This window comes from Oreochromis aureus, linkage group 3 (assembly GCF_013358895.1).
Source record: "Oreochromis aureus strain Israel breed Guangdong linkage group 3, ZZ_aureus, whole genome shotgun sequence".
In the NCBI taxonomy this organism is placed as follows: Eukaryota; Metazoa; Chordata; class Actinopteri; order Cichliformes; family Cichlidae; genus Oreochromis; species Oreochromis aureus.
Genome location: NC_052944.1, coordinates 101,530,292 through 101,555,500, shown reverse-complemented (window position 1 = coordinate 101,555,500; position 25,209 = coordinate 101,530,292). Strand labels below are relative to the sequence as shown.

General features: G+C 40.9%; 2 protein-coding genes across 2 annotated transcripts; both read left to right on the top strand.

Moving 5' to 3' along the window:
- Positions 1-10,394: 10,394 nt before the first annotated feature.
- On the top strand, positions 10,395-15,781 carry LOC120434868 (protein NLRC3-like). Its single transcript, XM_039603405.1, has 6 exons — positions 10,395-10,451; positions 10,536-10,637; positions 12,235-12,313; positions 13,158-13,278; positions 13,520-14,440; positions 15,705-15,781. Exons 3-6 carry the CDS (start codon positions 12,311-12,313, stop codon positions 15,779-15,781), a joined length of 1,122 nt encoding a protein of 373 aa, XP_039459339.1. The 5' UTR covers positions 10,395-10,451; positions 10,536-10,637; positions 12,235-12,310.
- Positions 15,782-15,828: 47 nt separating this feature from the next.
- On the top strand, positions 15,829-24,107 carry LOC116336263 (neoverrucotoxin subunit beta-like). Its single transcript, XM_039603395.1, has 4 exons — positions 15,829-15,878; positions 21,642-21,742; positions 22,692-22,697; positions 22,825-24,107. The coding sequence occupies exons 1-4, from the start codon at positions 15,829-15,831 to the stop codon at positions 23,379-23,381; spliced, it is 714 nt and encodes a 237-aa protein (XP_039459329.1). The 3' UTR covers positions 23,382-24,107.
- Positions 24,108-25,209: the final 1,102 nt, after the last annotated feature.

Sequence of the window (25,209 nt, the reverse complement as noted above, 5' to 3'; positions counted from 1 at the left end):
GGGTGTCCCAATTCGAAGTGTGTTCCAAATGCGGTCGACAAATGCGCACCTCATTTCCCCAAATTTGAAGGGTGGGTCTGGTGTAGACTTTGTGGTCCCATATATCCCACTATTCATATCGCGGTGGTGGGTGTGGATATTTTGTTTGGAAAAAACAGCGGATGGCTGAAGTGGGGCATCGAAGAGTAAACTTTCAAAAGTAAGTACAGAATATTATGTCACTTATTTATGTGCGAATGAAGAAACTGTGGTCCACGTAGTTCACATGGTATGGCCTTAGATTGGACCGAGCTCCCCAGGTCAATGCAGCATCCTCATCCCACATAGCAAAATTGGTATGGCCTGGATCTGGCCCACACAATGTGCTTACACATGGCCCACATACCAAAATGAATGACGGCCCTTTGGTGGCCCAGATCAGGTTTGCCAGAGGCGGCCCAGACATGGGCCAGCACAAGGCCAGTTGCAGACACACTGGTGGTCCTGTGCTGGCCCACAACAGTTTCAGCTCTGGCCCCAGATGTCAGCCTAATGTGTACCTTAATCAAGCCATGTAATAACAACATAGCACAGATCAAAAATGTCTCAACAAAGGTAGCTAATTTATTTTGGATTGAATAATTTATATAATTAACAATATATCAAATAATACTGGTGCTGGAACATAATAGTGCAAAAGCAACATGCTGAAACTCAGTTCAGACAGTGAATGGACTGATTCACATACGGCGCTTTTCAACTCTCCCGGAGTACTCAAAGCGCTCTATACAACATGCCACATTCACTTTCTGTAAACTAAGTGCTTCCTAACTACATTCATACACAGTCACACTCTGATGGATGCACCGGAGACCAGCTTGGGTTAGTATCTTGCCCAAGGATACTTGACATGCAGACTGGAGGAGCCAGGGATCGAACAACTAACCTTTCCGATCAGTAGTTGACCTGCTCTACCTCCTGAGCTACAGCCACCCAGTGGTAAATGTGAGTAAGCCCTCACTACCAGTGGTAGCCTAGTGGTAAACACTAGGTTTTGGAAAAACTGTACACTCACAAACCTGTCAAACCTGCATTTGAAACGTTGGCTACCATAGCAGTATAGTATTGCAACATGGCGTTTGGGTCTTCTAACTAAAATAGGAAAATAGGAACATAAATAGTGACATCATTGCCAGACCTGGCCCACATCTGGTTGACATACACCCTGCCATGACACCAGTCAGTCAGAAGTGCCAGCTTGATGCCGGATCCAGGCCAGACCCGTTTTCTATGAGCCTGGGCCACTTAGTATTTGTGCTTGTAGGTTCACTGTGTTTATTCAATTGTACCTAGGTTGTTCAGTTTAGCATTTGGTTATTAGGGTTCCCCTGTGTCCTTGCCCTTGTGTCTCCCTCTGTGTGCCTATGTTTATATTGTAGTGTGAGTCCATGTTTCTCCCTGTGTCTTATTCCCTATCCGTCATGTCTGCCTCTATCTCTCGTGCTCCTGTGTTCCCTCTCTCCTCTTCCAGTCTGTGTATCTGTGTGCTAGCTGTTTTACTTGGCAGTGTACGTCATGTGGTGTTTTCCCCTCCGCCCTCGTTACAGTGATCTGTGTCAGCTGTGCCCTGCATCCATTGTTATCCTTCTGTTTATTTATGTCAGCGTCTTCCTCAGTTCTGTTTCGTTTCAATAACGTCACCCTCACCTTCTCCGTGCTGTGTCTCGCCCTCCATCTTCAGGTGAAATTCCAGTTCCCTCGCCGAGTCAGTGCTTCCTAGTTTAAGTTCCCCGAGTCTGGTTAGCTTTAGTTCAAGTTTGTGGATCCTAGTTTGTTGTTTCTTCTGTCAACGGATGTTCCAGCAAATAAAGCTGCGCTTTCAGTTAACCTCCTGTTTCCAAGTCCTGCATCTGAGTCCACACCCTGCCTGCACACAGCGTTAGCCATGACAGTTACTTTGTTTTGTAGGGCATCTCACAATATGATACATCATTTATCAAACACACCATATACAAATCTAATATGTCAATAAAACAATAAGGTTACATTAGTGGAATCTTTTTGTGACCCCTTTTGAGCTAATGTGATGAAATCATAACAATATCTTGATTTTAGGTTCAGAGGATTTAAGCAAATTTGCGCAGGGTTAGTAAATCTAGTGATAAACCAAACCACAATCTAGTCAGATATGGCATGCCATCACATAAACAGTGCCATCTATGCCATGCCTGACCCATATCTGGATGACATACCACTTACCATGCCAGAAGTTAGTCAGCAATGTTGGCTTAACACCACATCCGGGCCAGACCTGCATGCTACGTGGGAGCTGGTACAGTTTTGGAGCCCCTGCAGGTCCGTCCACACCACCAGGGTCTTCTCACTCACCTTTTCTTTGTCCTTGTCCTTTATCCGCCATGCTGAGTCTTTGTTCTTGCAGTGTTGTTCCCACGATGCAACGCTGATGTTCCCACCTCAAATGCACAAAAATGATGGCGCTGGTCTTTCCTCGGGTGGGAAAGCATCCTTCACTAACCGAGAAAAAAGATCCAGAGTTTGATCCCTCCTAGGAGAACAGGAAACATAGTCATAAGAGTTTCAAAGTGTCTTTGTAAGCAGACATGATTCAAATGAGTCAGTGTAAGTTTGGCTCCTGCAGTTTGTGCATCATGAACAGTGCTAAAGCAGAGGCAGCGTGTGCTTGATGTGGATCCGATCAAGACCTCCAGCTTCTGCCCTCCGCCTCACATTAGTCACCCAGCACAGCAACTTTCCCATTAAAGCTCACTTTCCCCACTTTTAAAGGAGCCTCAGACACACCTGGAAACACGGATCGGAGAAGTGAGACGAGATGAAGAACAGCTGGGAGTGAAGGCACAAGCTTCTTGTCTGTAACTGAAACCTTTCAATCAGACTCATTTTTAATCAGTTCTTTCCTGTTAAACTGGGCAGTGATGCAGCTTTGAACACAGGAGACTCAGCATTGACCTGTAAATGACCCTGTGACCTTTCCTCCAAGGCCACCCTAATTCCACAATCAGGGTGTGACTGATTAACTGAGCTGTGCAGATCAATATTCCAGGAGTTTCACAGACTTGATGCTGCACTCTGAATAAAACGAAGTTTTATTTTTAGGAGCAGTGTATAGTTCGCTTCCTGTCACTGACATTAAGACACATCAGAAAGATAATAATAATAATAAAAAAAATCTGAAACAGCTCAATAAAACAAAACAGAAATATTTTAATGTAAGAAATTAAGTAAAAGAAAAGAAAAAAGTAGAATTCAATAAATTTAAAATAAAAAAAAATGAACACCACAATATTATGATCATTAACAAAGCATAGGTTATGATTCATCATGAAAATACAGAGAAATCTAAAGTATGTAAAACAAACAAAACATAAAGAAAATTGAAACTAATAAAAGAAACTGTAATAAATAATAAATTAATAACAAAATAGAATGAAATAACATCACTTATCACCTTAATATAAAATTAATAAAGACGTTGCCATGAGTCTGACTCTGAGAAACTTCTTGTGTGTCAGCTTAGCGTTGCTGCTGCCTCACGGCTCATGTTACTCAAAAATTAACCACACAACTTTGAAAACCTTATATAAAATATATCTGAAAATTTCTGAGCATGGTCCTATGGTCCTCGTTCTTTGTGATACAATGGAAAAAGAACATCATCTCCTCCTCCTCCTCTGTCTCTAACAGAGCAGCAGTGTATGTGGACTGTCCTGCTGGCACTCTGTCCTTCTACAGAGTCTCCTCTGACACTCTGATCCACCTCCACACCTTCAACACCACTTTCACTCAAACTCTTTATTCTGGGTTTACGGTCTATCGAGGTTCCTCAGTGTCCCTATGCTGAGTTGAGTGTAAAGAGTGTCCTTCTGTTTGTTGTTGCGTTTCTGTGTTTTTCCACTCAAAGCTTCACAGTGAATATCAGTATGTTGTGTTTCTGTGAAGCTCAGTTCACAACCAGCTCCTCTGCATTTTCAACAAGTCTGAGCTCATTAAAATGAATCCAAATGTTTGATGTCTCCTTTTTAATGGGATTTTCTCAAACTCTCCACATGCTCTTACTGTTTCACTCATTGTTGGACGCTCATCATTTGAAAAGGTTTCAGCCATATAAGCTGAAAATATTAGATCAATAGTTTTTATTCCAGTTATAACCAGAATCTGATTGTATTGAGGGATCATAATGCATGTGGCTTATCTAATAAAAAGCAAAGACTTCAATTCTCATTTGAAACTAGTCTTGTGTATTTCCCATGTTAACCAAGAAGATGGTGCAGGATGTTGGTAACAGCTTGGTTATCAAACTCCTAGAAACATGTAAATGTGTGTGTATAGCAATGCATATGTTGTGTATCACCTTAGTTTGTATGAAACATGAAAACTATCACAAAGGGTCCTGGTGAAGAATCTGCTGGAATTTGGTGTCAGAGATTACATTTACTTTGATGTCAAACTTTTAGAAGCCATCTCATTGTTTTTCATGCAGCTCTAATTTTATAAAAAGCTGCATCGAAAACAAAGAGGAAGTAATGACAGATATGTTTATGTCCACAGAGGAAAAATTCTCCTTTAAAGAGCCTTTTAGAAGTACAGACGATGCTGTATCCACAGTGCTTCACTGTGTCTTCACTAGACAACAAGAATAGTTATGCCAGAATGCTGTTTGTTGACTTTAACTCAGCATTCAATATAGTCATTCCCTCCAAGCTGATCACCAAACTTGTGGATCTTGGAATCAGCAACTCTATCTCTAACTGGATCATGGACTTTCTGACCAACAGACCCCAGCATGTTCATGGTCAGGCCATAACTGCTCTACCACCATCACACTCAACTCTGGCACTTCACAGGGCTGTGTGCTGAGCCCGTTCCTCTACTCCCTTTTAACCCATTCCTGTAGGTATAAGTATTGATCCAACTCCATCATCAAGTTTGTGGATGACACCACGGTGATTGGTCTCATCTGTGACAACAATGAGTCGGATTAAGAGAAAATAACCTTTATTAGTCCAACACGTGGGAAATGTGTTGTGTCACAGCAGAAAGTGGACAGTGCAAAGTCAAAGCAGCAAGGATTAAGAAGAACAATGGAATAGGATAAGATAAAAAGAATAACATACTATGTACAGTAGAATAAAATACTATGTTCCATACATCCGCTTCTGCTTATACTTTCCAGGGTCGCGGGGGGTGCTGGAGCCTATCCCAGCTGTAATAAGGTGAGAGGCGGGGTACACCCTGGACAGGTCGCCAATCTGTCGCAGGGCCAACACACAGGGACAGACAACCATTCGCACTCACATTCACTCGCGCATTCACACCTATGGACAATTTGGATTAACCAATTAACCTATCCCCACAAGCTGTTGTGTATATAAGATTTTTAATTTAATTTTATTCTTTCTTTATTTTCTTTCCTGTTTACAATCTGTGCATATGGTTTAGAACAAGGTTTCATGTCTTCACATGTCAACATTTGAACTTTACTTCTTCCTGAACCAGTCTGAGCAGTCAAACAGCATAATTTTAAACCAGCACATGAAGGTGTGGCCCTCTCACACTCTTCAGGTAGAGTCCCTCCTCCTTCCAGGAAGCAGCTCACCTGTGTGTCTGTGATTAGTGTCCTGGTGTGGAGTGGAGCTTGTTGTTGTGTCTCTGTTTAAAGAAACTGTAAGTTTGCTTTGTTTCCTCCTTTAACAGTTTGTCTTTAGGAACTTTACTGTCTGTGTCTGCTCTGTGATGTTTGGACCAGATGTTCATCTCTTATTTCAGGAAAAACTATGATCACTCTCGTGTTTGAAGAAAAATCCACATGATTATAGATGATTGATTGTGCAACTCTGCACTGAAATATTTGTTACTCTGATGAACAGTTTTAACTTATCTCCTGAGCCCCAATGCGTCCAGTACCGGGGGCAAATGGGGTGAACTGCCGTTTAACCCTCCACAACATCAAGTCTTTTATGCAAATATCGACGTGTGGTATCCACAGAAACCTCAGAATCTTAGCATGAAGCTCATAAAAAAACAATTCCTACAAGCGAAAAAAAGCAACAATTAAGAGGAGTCATGCAATTGCGCAAAAGTTTTCTAAACACAAATGGAGCGACAAACTAACCCGTCTTCATGTAAACAGGTAAACAATGCCCGGTTAGCAAGCAGAGCTGTAATTTTCAACAGACTCAGATCAATATTCACTGAATGTTTAGAACCATTACCATCAAGAATTGCCATTTTAATACCAGTGACAGACATGTGACTGGATTACGCAGCGTTGTAAATTTAGAGTCTAGTAAAGTTTTCTCTTTGCAACTTCTGATTGGTTGAACTTACGCTAACGCAGCATTCTTACCTTGGTTATATTGGCTCATACGATCGAAAAGAGGCGTCAATCATGTAAATCAGCCAATAGAAGCCTAAGTTACAGCCCTCAAAGTTTAAAGCACCAGGGTCTATTTAAACTGGCTAAAATGCAGGGCAAAATAGCTTGGATGCGATTGTGTGTGTAATTCTTTCAAAATATTTTTTTTAAAAACCCAACATTTTTAGGAATGTAAATGGATTTAAATAAATTGTGCTGTTTAATACCTAAGACATCTCAAGTCTAATTGGTGTCCAAAGTGTGCCAAAAATGGACAAAATACACGATGCCTGGATATTTATTTAATAAAAGTGCTTTAATTTTTCACAGTTTCACTTCAGAAGCATAAATCTTTGCATATACAATGTTCATGTGTTGATTACTGGTTTTCTGGACTTAAATGCGTACCAACTCCTATTTTCAAAGTTGGATAGTCCAGTGGTAAGACTACACATCTTTGGAGTGGGAGTTGCAAGTCTGATTTCCACCCAGTATCCAGTATGGGTCCTGGCTATGCCCCCCCTTTCCTTGGGGTTCCTTTGGTGCTCAATTCTGCTTCCTGATAAAAAGAAGCCTTTTCCTGACATTGCGTAGACACTCCTCCAGAAATCCAGTTGCTGGCCTGTGAGTTCTGCAAGGGCTGAACCACACATCCTGTAATTTTTAAACAAATGAAAGAGGTCAGTAACATAAGATTTAAAGATTATTTGCAGTTGTTTGGTTATGTCAAGTTGTCTGTAATCCTGGAGCGGTGAACTCCAACACTACACCTGGCATTTGCTCAGAGAGGACAAAACAACAATGAAGCAGACCAGTCTTTGGTTGTGAATGCTTGGAATTAATTGTTAGGAGATGGACTAAGCCAAGATCAAGCATCATGTTTCACACACTTTATCCTGTCACAAGGTTGTACAAACCTTTTTGCAAACTTCGCAATAGATTTAAACAAATGTTATTATTTATGCCTCTATAATGTGCACATGACTGAAGATGTCACCTAGATGACCGACATAATGTGCATACATCTTTTAAAATTATGGAAATTGAGGACATACATACTGTATATTTATTTTTATAATCACAATGACTTCCAGTATACTGATTGAAAAACTGACCAGTATTCAGGTTTTTTTAATTGTCGTGTGTATCCATTGAAGTGTAGATGTATACATATCCTGTACTATGGCAGTTCTTTAAAGATAGACACTGATCTACTATTGATGATGCCAAAACTTTTTTCTTGACTCTTATTGGATTTATTCCTAAAGTTGGGCTGCAAGCAAAAACAGTTGCAACTAATAAAATTGGATAAACAAAAACTTTACTTTTCTATAGATTTCTTGTAACATAAACAAACACAAAGAGCAGAAGCTTTGAAAAAAAAAATAAACCAACCATTTTTGACTGACCCTGTTTGTTTACATCACCCCAGCGCACACACTTTAGGAGCTGCCGATGGAGTTATTTTACTTGGGCCAGCACAGCACAGTGTCCTTGACGTTCTGACCAAGAAGCCCAAATGTCTCTCTCACACACACACACACACACACACACACACACACACACACACACACACACACACACACACACACACACACACACACACACACAACATAGAGTAGCTAGCACTGCCTCCATCTGTGAAGAGCAGATTAGCTGTATACTGAGCAGGGTCCGAGTGCAGCCAACATTCTCACCCCTGCCAGGTTAACACTTTAACAACTTAGCCTTGTGTGTTGACTAAGAACCAAAAGGCTTAATACAAATGATATTTAGATGGCATTAAATTAGTGTTTTTTATTTTACTTTGATTACATGTAAACTTCGGAGTGGCTGACCTTAAAGGCACCAAGGTCTCAGAGTGAGGATCGAAGATGGTGGCTAAATATTGGGGGTGGCAGTACAAATACTCACGTATGTTGCTGTTGCCATCACGCTTTCATTAGTAGCAAGCGAGTTAAGTGCAGGGATGATTTAATCAGTTTGTTCTTAAGCAGCAGACATGCAGGTTTTCCTTGTCTTTATGTTGTAATGAACACTTTGGCTCCTGCTGCCAGACTCTTAAAGTTTTATGTTTATTTTTGTACTTTGTCTTCTTAATCAGTGGAATTTTCTTCTTTTACTGTTTGATGCTTTTAATCATTTTTAGTTGGTCAGTGTGTGGTTTATTGTGTTTCCCCCTGCATAGCCTTCCATTGACGTCTTTGGATTTTTTATTAAACATTTTGAAATGTTTTCAGTCTCAATGAAGGCCTTCTTAAAGTCATTTGAGTTAGTTGTGCTGGATTTGGCCACAAACCTCTGCTGGCCAATGCCAGGAATATTGCGTTAAATATGTTTATATCTGTCCCTCAATAACTCAAGAATGAGTGAAGTGCAGAAACAAACCCTAATACTTGTGTTTAATCTATTTCAAATTAAGTTTTCAAAGAAGAAAAAAGTTGTTAGGAGTTTTCTTCCCCTTTGTGAATTCTATTTCATGGATAAGACCAGAGGCCCTCAGACTCTTGCACTCTCTGTAGGTAGTTCATTACTCTGCCAGTCTAATCTAGACTGTTCACCCTTTCCATTTAAAATAGATGTATTCATGAAACATATAAAAATACATTTAAAAACAGAACAAATTGATTAGAATGAAGTTTGAATTACTTGGTTAATGTTCACAGACAGACACACACATACTGTAACATCTCAGACATGAGGAAATGTTCAGTTAAACATTCCTTTGCTCACAAATGATGATTTGAGGCATCACAGAAACTGATGGAGCAGAACAGGACGTCAAACAACTCTGTGTGATTTGGATTAATATGTAAATCAAACAAGCCTCTGATCTCTGTTATTGTTTATACAGTCCTGTTAAATAACATAATGATGCTTCTCAATGCTCAGGTGTGCTTCAAACTAAAACTATGCTGCATGCAGTTACATTTTTTTCTAGTTTGGTGATCTATAATCACATCCACATGATTATAGATTATTAAGTAACTGGAATCAAACAATTTGATGAATAACTGACGTTTTATTAATTTATTTGTAAATCAAACTGTTTTGTGTTATTTCTCAGAAGGAAACGGTCATCTCTCTATTTGAAGTGATACAAAGCTATTTGCTGCCATTTCCTGTTGGTTGTTTTAAAATAAAATGACTAATGTTGGTAATGTTGGTTTGGTTTAGCTGCAGGGCAGATGTGACAAATGATGCTGCACAGTCTCAGTGTTCATGTGTCAGCCAGACAGTGTGAGAGAGAAAATTATGTTTTTTCATCAGCGTACCACCAAACTGCTTCAAAATTTACATTTACAGTGAAGCTTGACACAAAAAGCCTTTCCACATAAATAGCTTGTTAAAATTTCACTCAAAGAGCAGTGTTTATTCCTCTACGTGTTTTTGTTTTCAGCATTTACTAGAATATTTTTAGCAAAAGTGTGTATTTCTACTGAAAGGTGGTGTGTAGTTTTTCCACCTCTGGTCAGAGTGGGTGTATGTATGAAGCGTTGTCTGTCTCACACATGACACAAGGACATTTTGATGAACTCAGAATGAACTGCCAGCCATGGGATATGTTTGAGAGCTTCGCAAATGGTAAGATGTATATGTGACAGGACTGCAGTTGGTGACTTGAAATGTTTCTGTAACAGTGCCAGCTCAGGGCCAAGGCAAGAAGCCCAACTAGAAAGCCCGTTTTAAGTATTTCCAGATGTTGGCAGTTGGGCCACAGCATGTGTATACATAAATGTTGAGGAGTTTGTCCTTTGTCTTTATTCTGTTGCACGAACCATACTGGACTAAATGTTCCTCATTGTCTCCTAAACCTCCATTATAGCAGGTTGGCAACCTGTCCAGGGTGTACCCTACCTCTCACCCTATGAATAGGCTCCAGCCCCACCTTAACTCTTAAAAGGATAAGCGAGAGAATGTATGGATCAATAATTTGTGTTTCCTCAGCAGGTGAAGGTAGAAAGTGTGTGTGAGCTGAATTGAGCAGCATGGATCAGTGTGAGGACAGAGAGGAGGGAGTCCCTCCCTCTAAAAGCACTCTGTGTGGGGAACATGAGAGCCAGACCAAAGCTCAGAGGTGAGATGACCATCTCTAACTGTCCATGACTCTTCTCCATGTCACAGCTCAGCACTCACATCACTGCTCCATCATTATTCACAGGAACCCACCTGGACCTCCACCCAGCTCTGTGTCCTTACAGAGTGACACGTCTGAAGATCGCGTCATTGAATTTAAAGTCCAGCCTGTGTCTCCTGCAGAGAGGTGAGCTTTAGTAACATGAACTCTTTATATAACTGTTTGATGTTGCTGGATATAAACTGCAGTGCAAACACGTCATTCCCTCAATCCCATTTAAACTGTCTGTTAAAGAGCAACAGGATGTAGGTGCTCTTACAGTTTTCCCCATTGCTTGTCTTGAATCTGGCTGATGGGGTTCAGACCTATGCAGAATCACAGTGGGGACAGACCATCTCTTTCGTAAATTCCCATTTGCTGGTGTTTTGCCCCTCAGGTATTTCTGCCAACTACTTTCTGTGTGTATTATTGTAAGGTCTACCTTACAATATAAAGTGCCTTGAGGAGACTGTTGTTGTGATTTGGTGCTGTATAACTAAATTTGAAATTGAATTGAAATTTCTTTGTCCCGGTCATGTATTGAGCCATGTTTCGTTTCATCTTAGCCGCTGTGACACTTGGCTCAAGCCCAACAAGCTTCACCGAAGCTTCCATGGTGTGCTGAGGCAGGTCATTGGTCAATAGTTTTGAGTGGTCCCTTCTGGGTATCCTTGGTGATCAGAACTGTCCAGCCTTCATTTCACCTTCAACACAGCAGTTAGAGTTTATAGAATGGATGTGGGAGGAGGTGTTTCTTCAGTGAAAAAAAAAAAAGATTTTTCTTGGAATTTTCCCACAACTCTTAGGTCATGGCACTTTCTCTAAATAGTGACTGTGGATAATAAGCTTAAAAAATTGCCTTGTTTTGTTAACCCAGGATGATTTTTAAAACCTGCAGGACACCGGCCCTTGAGGCCTGGAGTTCGACAACCCCTGGTCTACATTGAAAATTTATACATTAAAATGTAGTTGTTGCAGTCCTCTATCATCCAGTTTCATTCTCATTGAGATGGGATTTACAGTTCTCTCACAAATGGCATCAAAGCAAAGCCTCCTCCATCCAGGCCTCACATAAAGAACAATGTTAAAACCACTGAAATTTCAAAAATGGGGGTATCTTTACACTGTCACCACATAATTATAACAAATTCTACAAAGATGAAAATTTTATAGTTTGCATTACTTTTGTATTACTCTGGATGTTGGTCCTGAGTTTTATTCCACCACCTAGCCGGGGTCTTTCTATGTGGAGTTTGGATGTTCTCCAGATGTTTGGGTGGGTTCTCTCCGGGTACTCCAGCAGTCCAAAGACTTGCAGTTAGTGGTGTTAGGTAAGTTGGTCAATCTAAATTGCCCATAGGTGTGAATGTGAATGGTTGTCTGTATTTCAGTGTTAGCCCAGAAACAAATTGGCGACCTGTCGAGGGTGCAGCCTGCCTCTATGGTAGCTGGAAAAGGCTACAGTCCCACATGACCCCTAAGCAGAAGAAAATGGATGGATGGATAATCTGGACGTTTGTACTGATGGCTCTCTATTTAAAACTCAGCAGTTCTTTGCTCCAACGATATAGATTCTTATATCTTGTGAGAACTGCCCTAGCATTAGCATAGACACACTTTAGAAATGATTGCTTTTTTGTTACTATTATTATTGTTTTATTATTTTTTTTTAATGTCAAGGACCAGCATCTTGACTAATTGGTTATGTTTATTATTATTCTTGATCTTCATGATGCCTCCACAGAGTGGACCAGGAGAGCTCAGAGCTTCCCAGTGGTCAGGCTGCCCAGCAGCATCAAACACAGCTGGACTCCATATTTATGGTCTGTACATGTACAACAACTATTTTTGTTGGAGGAGGAGGCAGAGTTATTTGACAGACCTCTGCCTCCTCTACACTGCGTGACATAATTATATATCATGCAAATACATGTCAAATGCTGGCTCTGTTGGTAGGGCCCAGTAAACTATTAGCTAACAATTAGCTTCTTTCTAGCTAATTAGTAAGAATTATAGAAAAAAATATTCCTTGGTCTTTCATGAAATGTCTTCATCAAGTTTTTAAAAGAAGTCAAGGTTTGGATTTCATTAGGACTCTTGATATTACACATAACTGAATTGATTTCTATGAATTAAGCCTTTACTGTGAACAATTGGTTGTAAAACAGTGGTTGTAAAAATGTTCAACCCAGTGGTTGCATCAGGGTGTAATTAACATGTGGCAGAGGTGAGATGTCACATAACCTTGACATTAGCTGAATATCATATCTTTCATTTAAGAGCTCATATTTCCTTGGTTTATCAACCAATTACTTCACTCGCAAACTGCAGGTTTACTTTTGGTTCCTAAAGTTTCTTACAGTAGAATGAGATGAATAATTCTGAAGATCCTCTCCTTTAAAATCAGATACCAGTTTGGTTTCAATAGAAAGACGCCTGTCTTTTAAGGCTTCCAACTTTCATTTGTCCTTGTAGTTAGGGTCAGTGGTGAGCTTAAGCTGGGAAACTTCTGATGATGCTTCTCTTTTCTAACCTTCTCTCTCCATTCTCATTTATACAAATACTGCGTGTCTCTGTTCTCCTTCTTGTCACTTGCATTTTGCTCTGTTGTTTCTCAGTATCTATGGCCCACCTCCCCACCCTCATTCATGATGTATTCCATTGCAGGTCTTGGAAGACAAAATGATCACTTTTGTAAAAGAAGAACTTAAAAAGATACAGAAGGTTCTGAATCCAGATTATGCAGAATGCTCACAGAGTCAGAGGGAGAAAAACCAGGCATTCAAGGGTGAGGAAGAATGCCATAAGGACAGTAGAGAATCATTAATAAAAATCATACTGAACTTCCTGAGGAGAATGAAGCAGGAGGAGTTGGCTGATGAAGTGCAGAGCAGTAAGAGGATTTCTGAAATGATTTAAGCTGCTAGATAAACTGGGGTTCTAGTATTGATTCAATAAATACACATATATATTCAAAATAAGTGCATGTAACAATTCCTATTGATATTTTTGTCTATTGACTCATTTAGGAACCTTAATTAGGAACGCTGAGTGGACTAAGCATAAACTTAAATCTACTTTGAAGGAGAAGTTCCAGTGTGTGTTTGAGGGGATCGCTAAAGCAGGAAACCCAACCCTTCTGAATCAGATCTACACAGAGCTCTACATCACAGAGGGAGAGACTGCAGAGGTCAATAATGAACATGAGGTCAGACAGATTGAAACAGCATCTAAGAAGCTAGACAATTTGGAGTCTACAATCAGACATGAAGACATCTTTAAAGGCTCACATGAAAAAGATGAACCAATCAGAACAGTGCTGACAAAGGGAGTGGCTGGCATTGGGAAAACAGTCTTAACACAGAAATACAGCCTGGACTGGGCTGAAGACAAAGCCAACCAGGACATCCAGTTCATATTTCCATTCACTTTCAGAGAGCTGAATGTGCTGAAAGAGGAAAAGTTCAGCTTGGTGGAACTTGTTCATCACTTCTTTAAAGAAACCAAAGAAGCAGGAATCCGCAGCTTTGAAGACTTCCAGGTTGTGTTCATCTTTGATGGTCTGGATGAGTGTCGACTTCCTCTGGACTTCCACAAAACTACAATCCTAACTGACCCTAGAAAGTCCACCTCAGTGGATGAGCTGCTGATAAATCTCATCAGAGGGAACCTGCTTCCCTCTGCTCGCCTCTGGATAACCACACGACCTGCAGCGGCCAATCAGATCCCTCCTGGATGTTTTGACATGGTGACAGAGGTCAGAGGGTTCACTGACCCACAGAAGGAGGAGTACTTCAGGAAGAGATTTAGGGATAAAAAGCAAGCCCACAGAATCCTCTCCCACATCAAGACATCACGAAGCCTCCACATCATGTGCCACATCCCAGTCTTCTGCTGGATCACTGCTACAGTTCTGGAGGATGTGCTGAAAACCAGAGAGGGAGGACAGCTGCCCAAGACCCTGACTGAGATGTACATCCACTTCCTGGTGGTTCAGGCCAAAGTGAAGAAGGTCAAGTATGATGGAGGAGCTGAGACAGATCCACACTGGAGTCCAGAAAGCAGGAAGATGATTGAGTCTCTGGGAAAACTGGCTTTTGATCAGCTGCAGAAAGGAAACCTGATCTTCTATGAATCAGACCTGACAGAGTGTGGCATCGATATCAGAGCAGCCTCAGTGTACTCAGGAGTGTTCACACAGATCTTTAAAGAGGAGAGAGGACTGTACCAGGACAAGGTGTTCTGCTTCATCCATCTGAGTGTTCAGGAGTTTCTGGCTGCTCTTCATGTCCATCTGACCTTCATCAACTCTGGACTCAATCTGGTGGAAGAACAAAAAACTTCCCAGAAATCTAAAACAATAGATCCTACATTTTTCTACCAGAGTGCTGTGAACAAAACCTTAGAGAGTCGAAATGGACACCTGGACTTGTTCCTCCGCTTCCTCCTGGGTCTTTCACTGCAGACCAATCAGACTCTCCTACGAGGTCTGCTGACACATACAAGAAGTAGCTCACTGACCAATCAGGAAACAGTTCAGTACATCAAGGAGAAGCTCCATGAGAATCTGTCTGCAGAGAAAAGCATCAATCTGTTCCACTGTCTGAATGAACTGAATGACCTTTCTCTAGTGGAGGAGATCCAACAATACACAAGTTCAGGAAGTCTCTCCACAGAAGAACTGTCTCCTGCTCAGTGGTCAGCTCTTGCCTTCATCTTACTGTCATCAGAAAAAGATCTGGAAGTGTTTGACCAGAAGAATTACTCTGCTTCAGAGGAGGCTTTTCTGAGGCTGCTGCCAGTGGTCAAAAACTCAAATACAGCACTGTAAGTAAATTTGTGCTCATCCCTTTATTATTAAAATACTTAACGGAATACCATGCATCCATCCATTTTCTTCTACTTATCGGGTCACGAGGTGTAGAGTGGGTGGAAGTGCTGGAGCCTATCCAATCACCCTTAAGGGTGGGAGTCAGGGTATACCCTGGGCTTTTGACCAATCTAATGCAGGATTAACAAAGAGAAACAGAGAAGTATTCACACTCAACTACTGAATTAATCTTAAAGTAAAGTAGATTCTGTTCATATGGACGTAATATTCTCACTGGGAGGGACGTTTTGTCATTCAAGTGACATCTTCAGTCTCAGATGATGACAATAGGTTTTAGGTAAACCATAGTGGGGTTTTTTGTCACAAATGTTATTGTGTTTCAGACTTGGTGGCTGTAACCTCTCAGAGAGAAGCTGTGAAGCTCTGTCCTCTGTTCTCAGCTCACAGTCCTCTAATCTGAGAGAGCTGGATCTGAGTAACAACAACTTGCATGACTCAGGAGTGAAGATGCTCTCTACAGGACTGCAGAGTCTGTGTTGTACACTGGAAACTCTCAGGTAAGCAAACTTTTCCACTTTAATTCAAAAAATCAGAATTTCTGGATAATTATTATTGCATGTACAGCTAAACTTTAGAAAAATGTAAAATAACATTTTGACATTTTACATGCATGATCAGATTCTTATTTGCTATCTAAAAATGTTTGATATGCAAATTCTGTTTTAGATTTGTTTGTATAAATTACTTAGGCAATGATCATTCAGAGATTTAGGGCCATTTGTGTTCCAAGCATTTTAGTTTCCTTTTATTGTTATGAACCTTAAAGTCAGGGCTGAGATAGGACTGTAGAAAAATAGGAGAAAGCTACATTTGGCATTCAACTAGATTGCCAAAAAAAAAGTATATTGTACATACATCCACAGAGATGCTGAGACACATTTGTCAGTGATTTTTCCTGAGGTCACCTGGTATTTTGGGCTCTAAAACACAAGTAGAGTCTTGATTGGTGATCCAGCCAAAAGAGTTAACTTGTCAAACAGTAATTCAGCAAATGTACTACTTATAAAGTTAGGGAGACTAAAAAAAACTTGGATGAGTGACATCGACTGAAAATGCTATGTCCAGATACAAAAATCAACAAGACTGTGTCTACAAATTATGGAACAACTGAAGTTGGGAAGATTTTTTTTTTTTTAATTCTAGTGAAAACATTTCCAAGAATCTCAGGTGGCACTGTCCTGATGTGGTTGTGGACCTGTGTAGTAATTTTCAAGAAGAAATCAAGTCTGTTGTTAATACAGTGCCAACTCAGACCCAAAGATAACAAGCATCCAGTATTAAATTAGTTTAGTCTGTTTACTCCATGCACAGACAATCTGGAGAAATCATTGGCTGAAAACCTTGACTGGAGTAGAAAGTCTACTAGACAATGTGAGTGCATCATAATGGACAATCTCTACTACAGCCAACACTAAACACCAATCAACAGATCTACACCATATCAATGGTGATCCTTGAAATGTGTGGCTACAAGACAAACATCCACAAGGAGCATTACCCTCCATGAAGGGGTATAGAGGCCAAGATGAACCATAAAGGAAAGTTAGTCAACTATCAGAACTGCAGCAGAGACATGCCTTAAATACAAAGCAATAAGGCCGTACCTGATGATTAGCTAACTGCCTAAACAAGCATATCAGAGAGTAAGAAGCCAGTAGAATAAATCAGCTGTTTTCACGTGAAACATCCAGGGTGTGTTGCTACCAGCACGTGAACAATATGAGCATGGCAGCCCCTCCTGTTCTGCATAGGCCTGAGCCCACCCCCCAGCCAGATTATCAACAACTGGTTACAGAAGCCAGTCATGGAATGGAGCAGTTAATGACCACGTCTTCCAAATGGATAACATCCATTTGGAAACAACCAAATATATGTGCAGGTGTTCCTAATATTAGGCCAGATTGATCTATGAACTGCACTTATTAGTTAAAGGCATCTGTATTGTTATTGGTATGAATTTAGAAAAAACAAGCCCTTTGTTTCCTTGATATCAATTTAATACAGAAATGTACAGTTATGCACAAACTACATATAGTTCCTAGAGTTTTCAAAAGTAGATGAGGATTATTAAAAAAAATAAAAATGAGACAACAAATATTATAGTTGTCTCACTATAAATAAAGCAAAAGAAAACTGAAGAAAATGAAAAAAAATGAAGTACATAAGAGAGCTGTTTATTGATGAGTTGTTGTTTGGTGTATTTTCAGTCTGTCAGGCTGTCTGATCACAGAGGAAGGCTGTACTTCTCTGGCTTTAGCTCTAAGTTCGAATCCCTCTCATCTGAAAGAGCTGGATCTGAGCTACAATCAACCTGGAGACTCAGGAATAAAACTGCTGTCGGCAGGATTGATGGATCCATCCTGGAGACTAGACACTCTCAGGTATGAAGAGAATGTCTAATAGAAGAGGGGGAGCTGGGAACATTTCTTTCCATTTTTCCTGTGCTCACAAAAGAAACATTAGTCCACTTTGTCAAGAAAATTGAGAGATACTTACAAATTGGGATACCAAGAACTTGCCCAGGAACAATAATTTTAACTGGCTATAGCTCTATGCTGTCCTCACTAAAGTTTGTTGCAGGCAGCGTAATTTCAGCTATACAGCTAGCTTAACATTCTTTATTCCCAGCACTTCATCCTCCAAGAAACAGGCCGCTTGTTGTGTTTGGCAGGATTTAATGATGAAAATAAATTCTCTCTCTCTCTCTTTTGTTAAACTGTACAAAGAAAAGGAATACAAACTACACAATGAAGACATGTTCCATTACACTGGGAGAATAACATTACTCTAATGAAAGATACATGACCACAAATGAAGCATCTGCTGAAAAAAATACAAGCATCTACCTGCCTCCATATGATTTAACTCCTCTACAAAAAGACATTCTACTTAGTTACCACTAGGTGGTAGTAACCCTTCTTAAACAACTATAATATGTCCGTTCCATGACACTCCCTGCCTGGCATATTAAAGATATGCCACTTTATGCCACAGTCTCAATACCCTAGCTTGCTGATGAGTCATTATCCTGTGGTGAAAACAACAAGATTACTTGAGAAACCGGTCTAGAGAAGACCTTCGCCGTCTGTTTCTGTATCACCTTAACTTCAACTTTCCTGACAAGTCCATCTCTGCTGGGAACAACCTTGACAATAATTCCCATAGGCCACTGATTCCTCTTGGTTTGATCGTCCTTGAGCAGAACAATATCTCCTTCTTTGAGATTAGGTTTCGGTGGTAGTAACACTTCTTAAACAACTATAATATGTCCATTCCATGACAAGCTCATTATTTAGTGACAGTTTTGACCCTGATTCAGATTAGACTAGATTATTTGAATACCGGGTGCTAAAATGCATTAATTAGAGTTTAGACAGAAAAGAGACTAGTCTTCACAGTAGTTGTGTTTTGATTTATTATGATTCATCCCACATAGCATGCAGTTCTGGCACGGCTCTGGTGTCAAGCCAGCACTGCTGGCTGACTTCTGGCATGGTAAGTCGAACATCATCCAGATATGGGCCAGGCCTGGCATAGATGGCACTTTATATGTGATGGCATGCCATATCTGGCTCGATTGTGGTTTGGTTTATGTGGCCCAGGCTCATAGAAAATGGGTCACATAAACCCATTATCTATGAGCCTGGGCCAGATCTGACATCAAGCTGGCACTTCTGACTGACTGGTGTCATGGCAGGGTGTATGTCAACCAGATGTGGGCCAGGTCTGACAATGACGACACTATTTATGTTCCTATTTTCATATTTTAGTTAGAAGACCCAAATGCCATGTTGCAATACTATACTGCTATGGTAGCCAAAGTTTCAAATGCAGGTTTGACCGAATTGTGAGTGTACACTTTATACAAAAACCTAGTTAGGGTTTACTCATGTTTACCTCTGGGTGACTGTATACTCAGGAGGTAGAGCTGAAACTGTTCTGGGCCAGCACAGGACCACCACCACTGTGTTTGTAAATGGCCTTGTGCTGGCCCATGTCTGGGCCACCTCTGGCAAATCTGATGAGGGTCACCGAAGGGCTGTCATTCTCTGCAGTATGTGGGCCATGTGTAAGCACATTGTGTGGGCCAGATCAATTTTGCTATGTGGGATGGTTGTGTTTAGTCTTAGTTCCTAGAGTTTGGGGTTTTGTTACTTTGCCTTCCCAGTGTTCCTTGTTTTGTTATTTTTCTCCCCATGTCCCTTCTATATCTCCAAGTCAGTCGTGTCTCTGTCTCAGTGTGTAGTCTGCGTCTTTGTGTTTATCTCATGTTTCTTGTTTTAATTTGATAGTCCCTTGTCAGTGCATCTAGTTTTAATTTCCCCCTCTCATTATATTTGAATTGTTTGGATATTTATTTATATGTTTCATTTGTACCACTCCCATGTGCTGTGTGTGTGTCTCCATCATTCTCCCAGTGTTTCCAAGTTCTCTGTGCTCTAGTCTTCAGACTAGAGCTTCAGACTAGAGCACAGATCCTCAGAACTTCCATTACACCCATGTCTTGAACTGCTTGTTGGTGTCTGGGTGAATTAAAATGAGAGTGGAGGAGAATAATTGTTTTAACTCACTAAATGCAATGTCAGGCTCATGGGGCCAGACATTGCCCAGCCTAGTTGCTGCCCCCCTCACTCATCTCACCTCTTCTAAGTTCCTGATGAACCGTTGATAGAAGTTAGCAAACCTGAGGAATCGGTAGAGTTGCTTTCGTGATGTTAGCCAGATCAAGCTTCGCCTATCCACCTGCCAAGTTATAGCCCAGGAATGAGACTGAAGGAGCATGGAATTTGCACTGTTTGGCACTTTTCTTTCACATACAGCTGATTCTCTAGCAGCTGCTGCAACACAGAGGATATCATCAAGATGAACAAAGACTAAAATGTTCAGAAAATTCCACCTCTTTCATTAGGGCTTGGAAGAGCATGGGGCATTAGTTGATCCAAGTGGCATAACCAAATATTTAAAGTTTCCTAAAAGGACACGTTTTCCACTCGTGTCCCTTCTGCATCTGCATACGGTGATAGTCATTCCACAGAGGCATATTTGGTAAAAACCAAGGCCCCCTGAAGAGACTAAAGGCAGAGTTAATGAGTGTAGGTTGGTATTTTTCTTTTATAATGATGTCATTCAGATCCCCAAAATCTACGCACAGCCAAAGCAACCAGTTTTTCTTAGCCAGAAAGAAAAATCCAGGCAAATGTGTAAAAGGACATGTTGTCACGGGGCAAACCGTGTGGGATTTAATAAAGGAACTAAGATGCAGGCAGCTTCTGATGCGAGTGAGCTTTATTAAACCTAAGGACAGAACCCAAGGAAAACCTATACTGGGAAAAACTAACCAAAGACAGATTTGAAACCTACAAACCTGAAACCAGGATGCAGGGAGACGTAGGGAAATGATGCAGGAAAAAACACAGACGAACCAGCGACAAGCACGAGACGACACACACTATAAATACACAGGCAGGCACATGAGGGAAAGAGGAACAGGTGGCAGCACAGCTGGGACTAATTGGGGAAGATGAGACAAGGAAGCAAAATACAATACACTAACATAAGACAGACCTTCAAAGTAAAACAGGAAATACACCGAGACTCAGACAGGAGGGGAAGAGAGAGAACACTGAGGGGCACGAGGGAGAGCATAGGCATAACGGGCTGGGGAAACATGGAATAAAACACAAGGAGGGGAAACAAGGCACCAAAACACTAATACAGGGAGAAAGACAGAAGAGGTGTATCTCTCCCTCACTTTACTGACAAAAGTATTCACTCCTTTATGTTCACACACATATGAACTTGAGTGACATCCCATTATTTTATCCACGAGTTGAATATGATGATAGCTCACCTTTGCCACTATGATAACTTCAACTCTTCTGGGATGGCTTTCCAAAAGTTTAGGAATGTGTTTATGAGAATTTCTCAGCATCCTCCCACTTGTTTGTTAGGTCAAACATTAATGCTGAAGAAAATGCCTGGCTCAATGTCTCCACTCTAATTCATCCAAAAGGTGTTTCCTTTTTTGGGGGTGGCTGTAGCTCAGGTGGTAGAGCAGGTCAGTGACTGATTGGAAGGTCGGTGGTTTGATCCCTGGATCCCCAGGTTGTATGCCAAATATCCTTGGACAAGATACTAACCCCAGTGAATATGTGTTGGTTAGAAAGCCATTAATTAAAGAGGAAAGTTTGACTGCTTTGGAAGGGTAGAAAATCGCTATTGAAGAATCCGTCCATTTACCATTCTTGGGTTGACTTCAGGACTCTGTGTAAGCCAGTCAAGTTCTTCGACACCAGACTCACTCATCCATGTCTCCTGAGCCTGCTGGAGGCACGGGTCTCTGGTGGTTTGGGTGTGGAAGGTAACTATTCAAGGGCAGGCTACTGGAGTTTTCATTTTTGCACTGGAGCACAGTCATGTTTGAAAAGGAAGGAGGCTTCCCCTAACCTTTCCTACAATGTTGGCAGCATAAATTGTCCAAAATGTCTTAGCATACTGAAGCATAAAGTGCTAATTTTGGCGATACCAAGAGGTTGAGCCCAATCCTGAAAAACAACCTCACACAAATTCCCAAATGCTTCCATCTTTATTTTAAGCTTTTTTTTTCCTGGACTTTTTGAACATTCTATAAAAATACCACGTTTACAATGATACTACGTTTTTCAACTGAGATTGCAAGAGCAACCTATTCTAACATGCATGCTTCCCTTAGGTGCTTTATTTTAAACACCTGTGGCAATGAATGTTATTGGAACACCTGAATTCCATGATTTAGATGGGTGAATTTCATGGGTGTGTGGGTGTATACTCAATATTAAGTATGGAGTATTATGTTGAGAAACTGATATTATAAGATAACTCTGTAATGTGATCTAAGAAAATATGAATCAGTTGATTTTAAAGGAGCCTCTCTCACAGAGCTCTGCAAAAGTTTCCAGTAAGTCCCACATTTATCTAAATAGTGGTGCTCATACATAATGTAGATTATTCCTTGCTGACTGAAGGAGTAACTTTCTGAAGGTAATCAGTAAAGTGACACAAAGGATTATGATGACCACGGAAGAGTTTGGCAAGTACTTCAAAGGACTAACAGATCCAGGATCAATCCAAATCATCAGCAGTTTGATCCATGTATGATTGAAGTTTATTTGTGAAAATGTTGGACTGTTCCTTTATCAATGTCTAACGGTACGTGTATGAGAGCCATGTAATGTCCATATATGCATGCTGAAACAGACTTTTCTGGTCTGACCCCCCTCCTCCTTTCAGGGTGGAGCCTGCTGGAGTCCAATGGTTGAGACCAGGTCTGAGGAAGTGTAAGTGTGTTTTTAATGTGATTCATGAAAACAAAGCAGCACACATTCAACCATCTTCAAACTGTCAATCAATGAACAGATGATGGATCTATAACTGCAGCTGGATTGTGTTTGTTCTCTCCATCAGATTCCTGTCAACTCACAATCGACACAAACACAGTACACACAAAGCTCCAACTGTCTGACAACAACAGGAAGATGACACATGTGGAGGAGGTTCAGTCATATCCTGATCATCCAGACCGATTTGATCGACTTACTCAGCTGCTGTGTACAAATGGTCTGACTGGTCGCTGTTACTGGGAGGTCGAGTGGAAAGGAACGGTTCTTATATCAGTCACTTACAGAAGAGTCAGAAGGAAAGGAAACAGTAAAGCGTGTATCTTTGGATGGAATGATCAGTCCTGGTGTCTGTACTGCACTAATGATGGTCCTGATTCTGTCAGGCACAACAACAAAGGAATATCCATCTCCTCCTCCTCCTCCTCCTCCTCCTCCTCCTCCTCCTCCTCTGTCTCTAACAGAGTAGCAGTGTATGTGGACTGTCCTGCTGGCACTCTGTCCTTCTACAGAGTCTCCTCTGACACTCTGATCCACCTCCACACCCTGAAAACCACATTCACTGAAACTCTTTATCCTGGATTTAACCTCTGGTTTCCTGGTGCCTCAGTTAGTCTGTGCTGAATTGAGTGTAAAGAGTGTCCTCCTGTTAGAGAAACACTCTGCCTGTTGAACAGATAGTTCAGTCTGTACATGTCTGTCTCTTTCACTCAGAAACATGTTTTCAGATTCAATCAGTTGATGTTTTAAACTGTTCTTGTAAACTTCTTCCTCTTCAGTCCTTTAAAGATGGAAGCACCCATTATTCCAGGCTTCACATGTTGTTTTTCTGTCTTTTTCCACTTAAAGCTTCACAGTGAATATCAGTATGTTGTGTTTCTCTGAAGCTTAGTTCACAACCAGCTCCTCTGCATTTTCAACAAGTCTGAGCTCATAAAAATGAATCCAAATGTTTGATTTCTCTTTCTTAATGGGATTTTTCCAAACTCTTGTTGGGATGGAATTATTTGAAGTGCCGTAATTCTATGCTGTGAATTAACTAAAATGCCATATAACTGTATAGTGTCATATTAAGTGGACACGGCCCTGGAAAATAAAGGCATTAGACTACGTGTCCTTGGGGGGTATGCTGTAGACTCTTGCCCACGCTTGCCTGGGAAAAACCAGATAACAGGGGACCATCTGCTAGTGGAAAGTTACTGTGAAACACTGTTGTTTAGGCTAGAATGAGAGAGCTGGTAATATAACCGTTAGGGGCACACCACCCTTTTGAGATCCGCGGCAATGTGTAATGTAGGACGCATCTTACTTCTAGAAGTAATTCTGTAAGAGAATAAAGTGTTAAATGGTCTACCGAGTAGTGTTTTGTCTTCCATCAGGTGCCTATGAGGAATCAAAAAGTGAAGTGCTGATATTTAACACTCTCCAGGTGCTCTTACTGTTTCAGTCATTGTTGGAAGCTCATTATTTAAAAATGTTTCAGCCAGCTGAAAATATTGGATTGTACTAAGGGATCATAATCCACGTGGCTTATCTAATGAATATTAAAGGCTACATTACCATTTGAAACTGAACATTTGGCAGTGTTTCCTGAAAACCCTCTCTTGTCTGATCATTTCCTGATAACATTTCAATTTACAATGACACAGCAGCGGGCAGTAGACTCCATCACAAGAGACCGCTGGTTCAGAGACTTTTCACCTGTCAACAAAGCAAGACAAACAGCTCAACCGGTTTTTAACTTGCGCAGCAAGGGAAGCCAATTGGAACCAGGCTCTTGGAGCAGAACGCTCCTCCACCTGTTTCCAGCCAACTCCGACCCCGGCCTCCGCTGACAGTCCCTCTTTTGAATGCAGTTACAGTTTACACAAGCACCACCCACTGTAGAACCCATATGGTCATAAAAGGTTAAAGCACTGTGTGTGTGTGTGCATGCATGTGCGAGCATGTGTGTGTGTATGTGTGAGTGCATGTGTATATGTGTCTTTGTATATGTGACTTCTTGCCACACAATACATGCTTACAACTGTTTAACCACATTTCTTAGTTATCCAAAGGTAATCTCCCCACACCCATATATGGCTTAACCTCTTTAATGGCTCACCATACACAAGCATGAGCCCCTAAATGGCCAGGAGTGAACATCTTTTGCCAGATAAGGAAACCAGAATCTAACATGGGATGTGCCTGCAGTTAAATACTTATAGCTATATCATCCCCCACCTATATTTAGGGGAGGAACAGCAGAATATCTGAACAGAGCAGTTCAGGACAAGGTGTACAAATTTAAGTGCAATAATGACAACATCTATCAAAATCAACCTAACAGTAGATGTCTTTCTAAAGGGGTTTAACTATGTTTATGAATAGAACCCACCCACTGTTATCATCTTCATGCCCTGTACCAACACAGAGCAGAGCAGCTACCTGAACATTTCTCCAACAGAGGTCA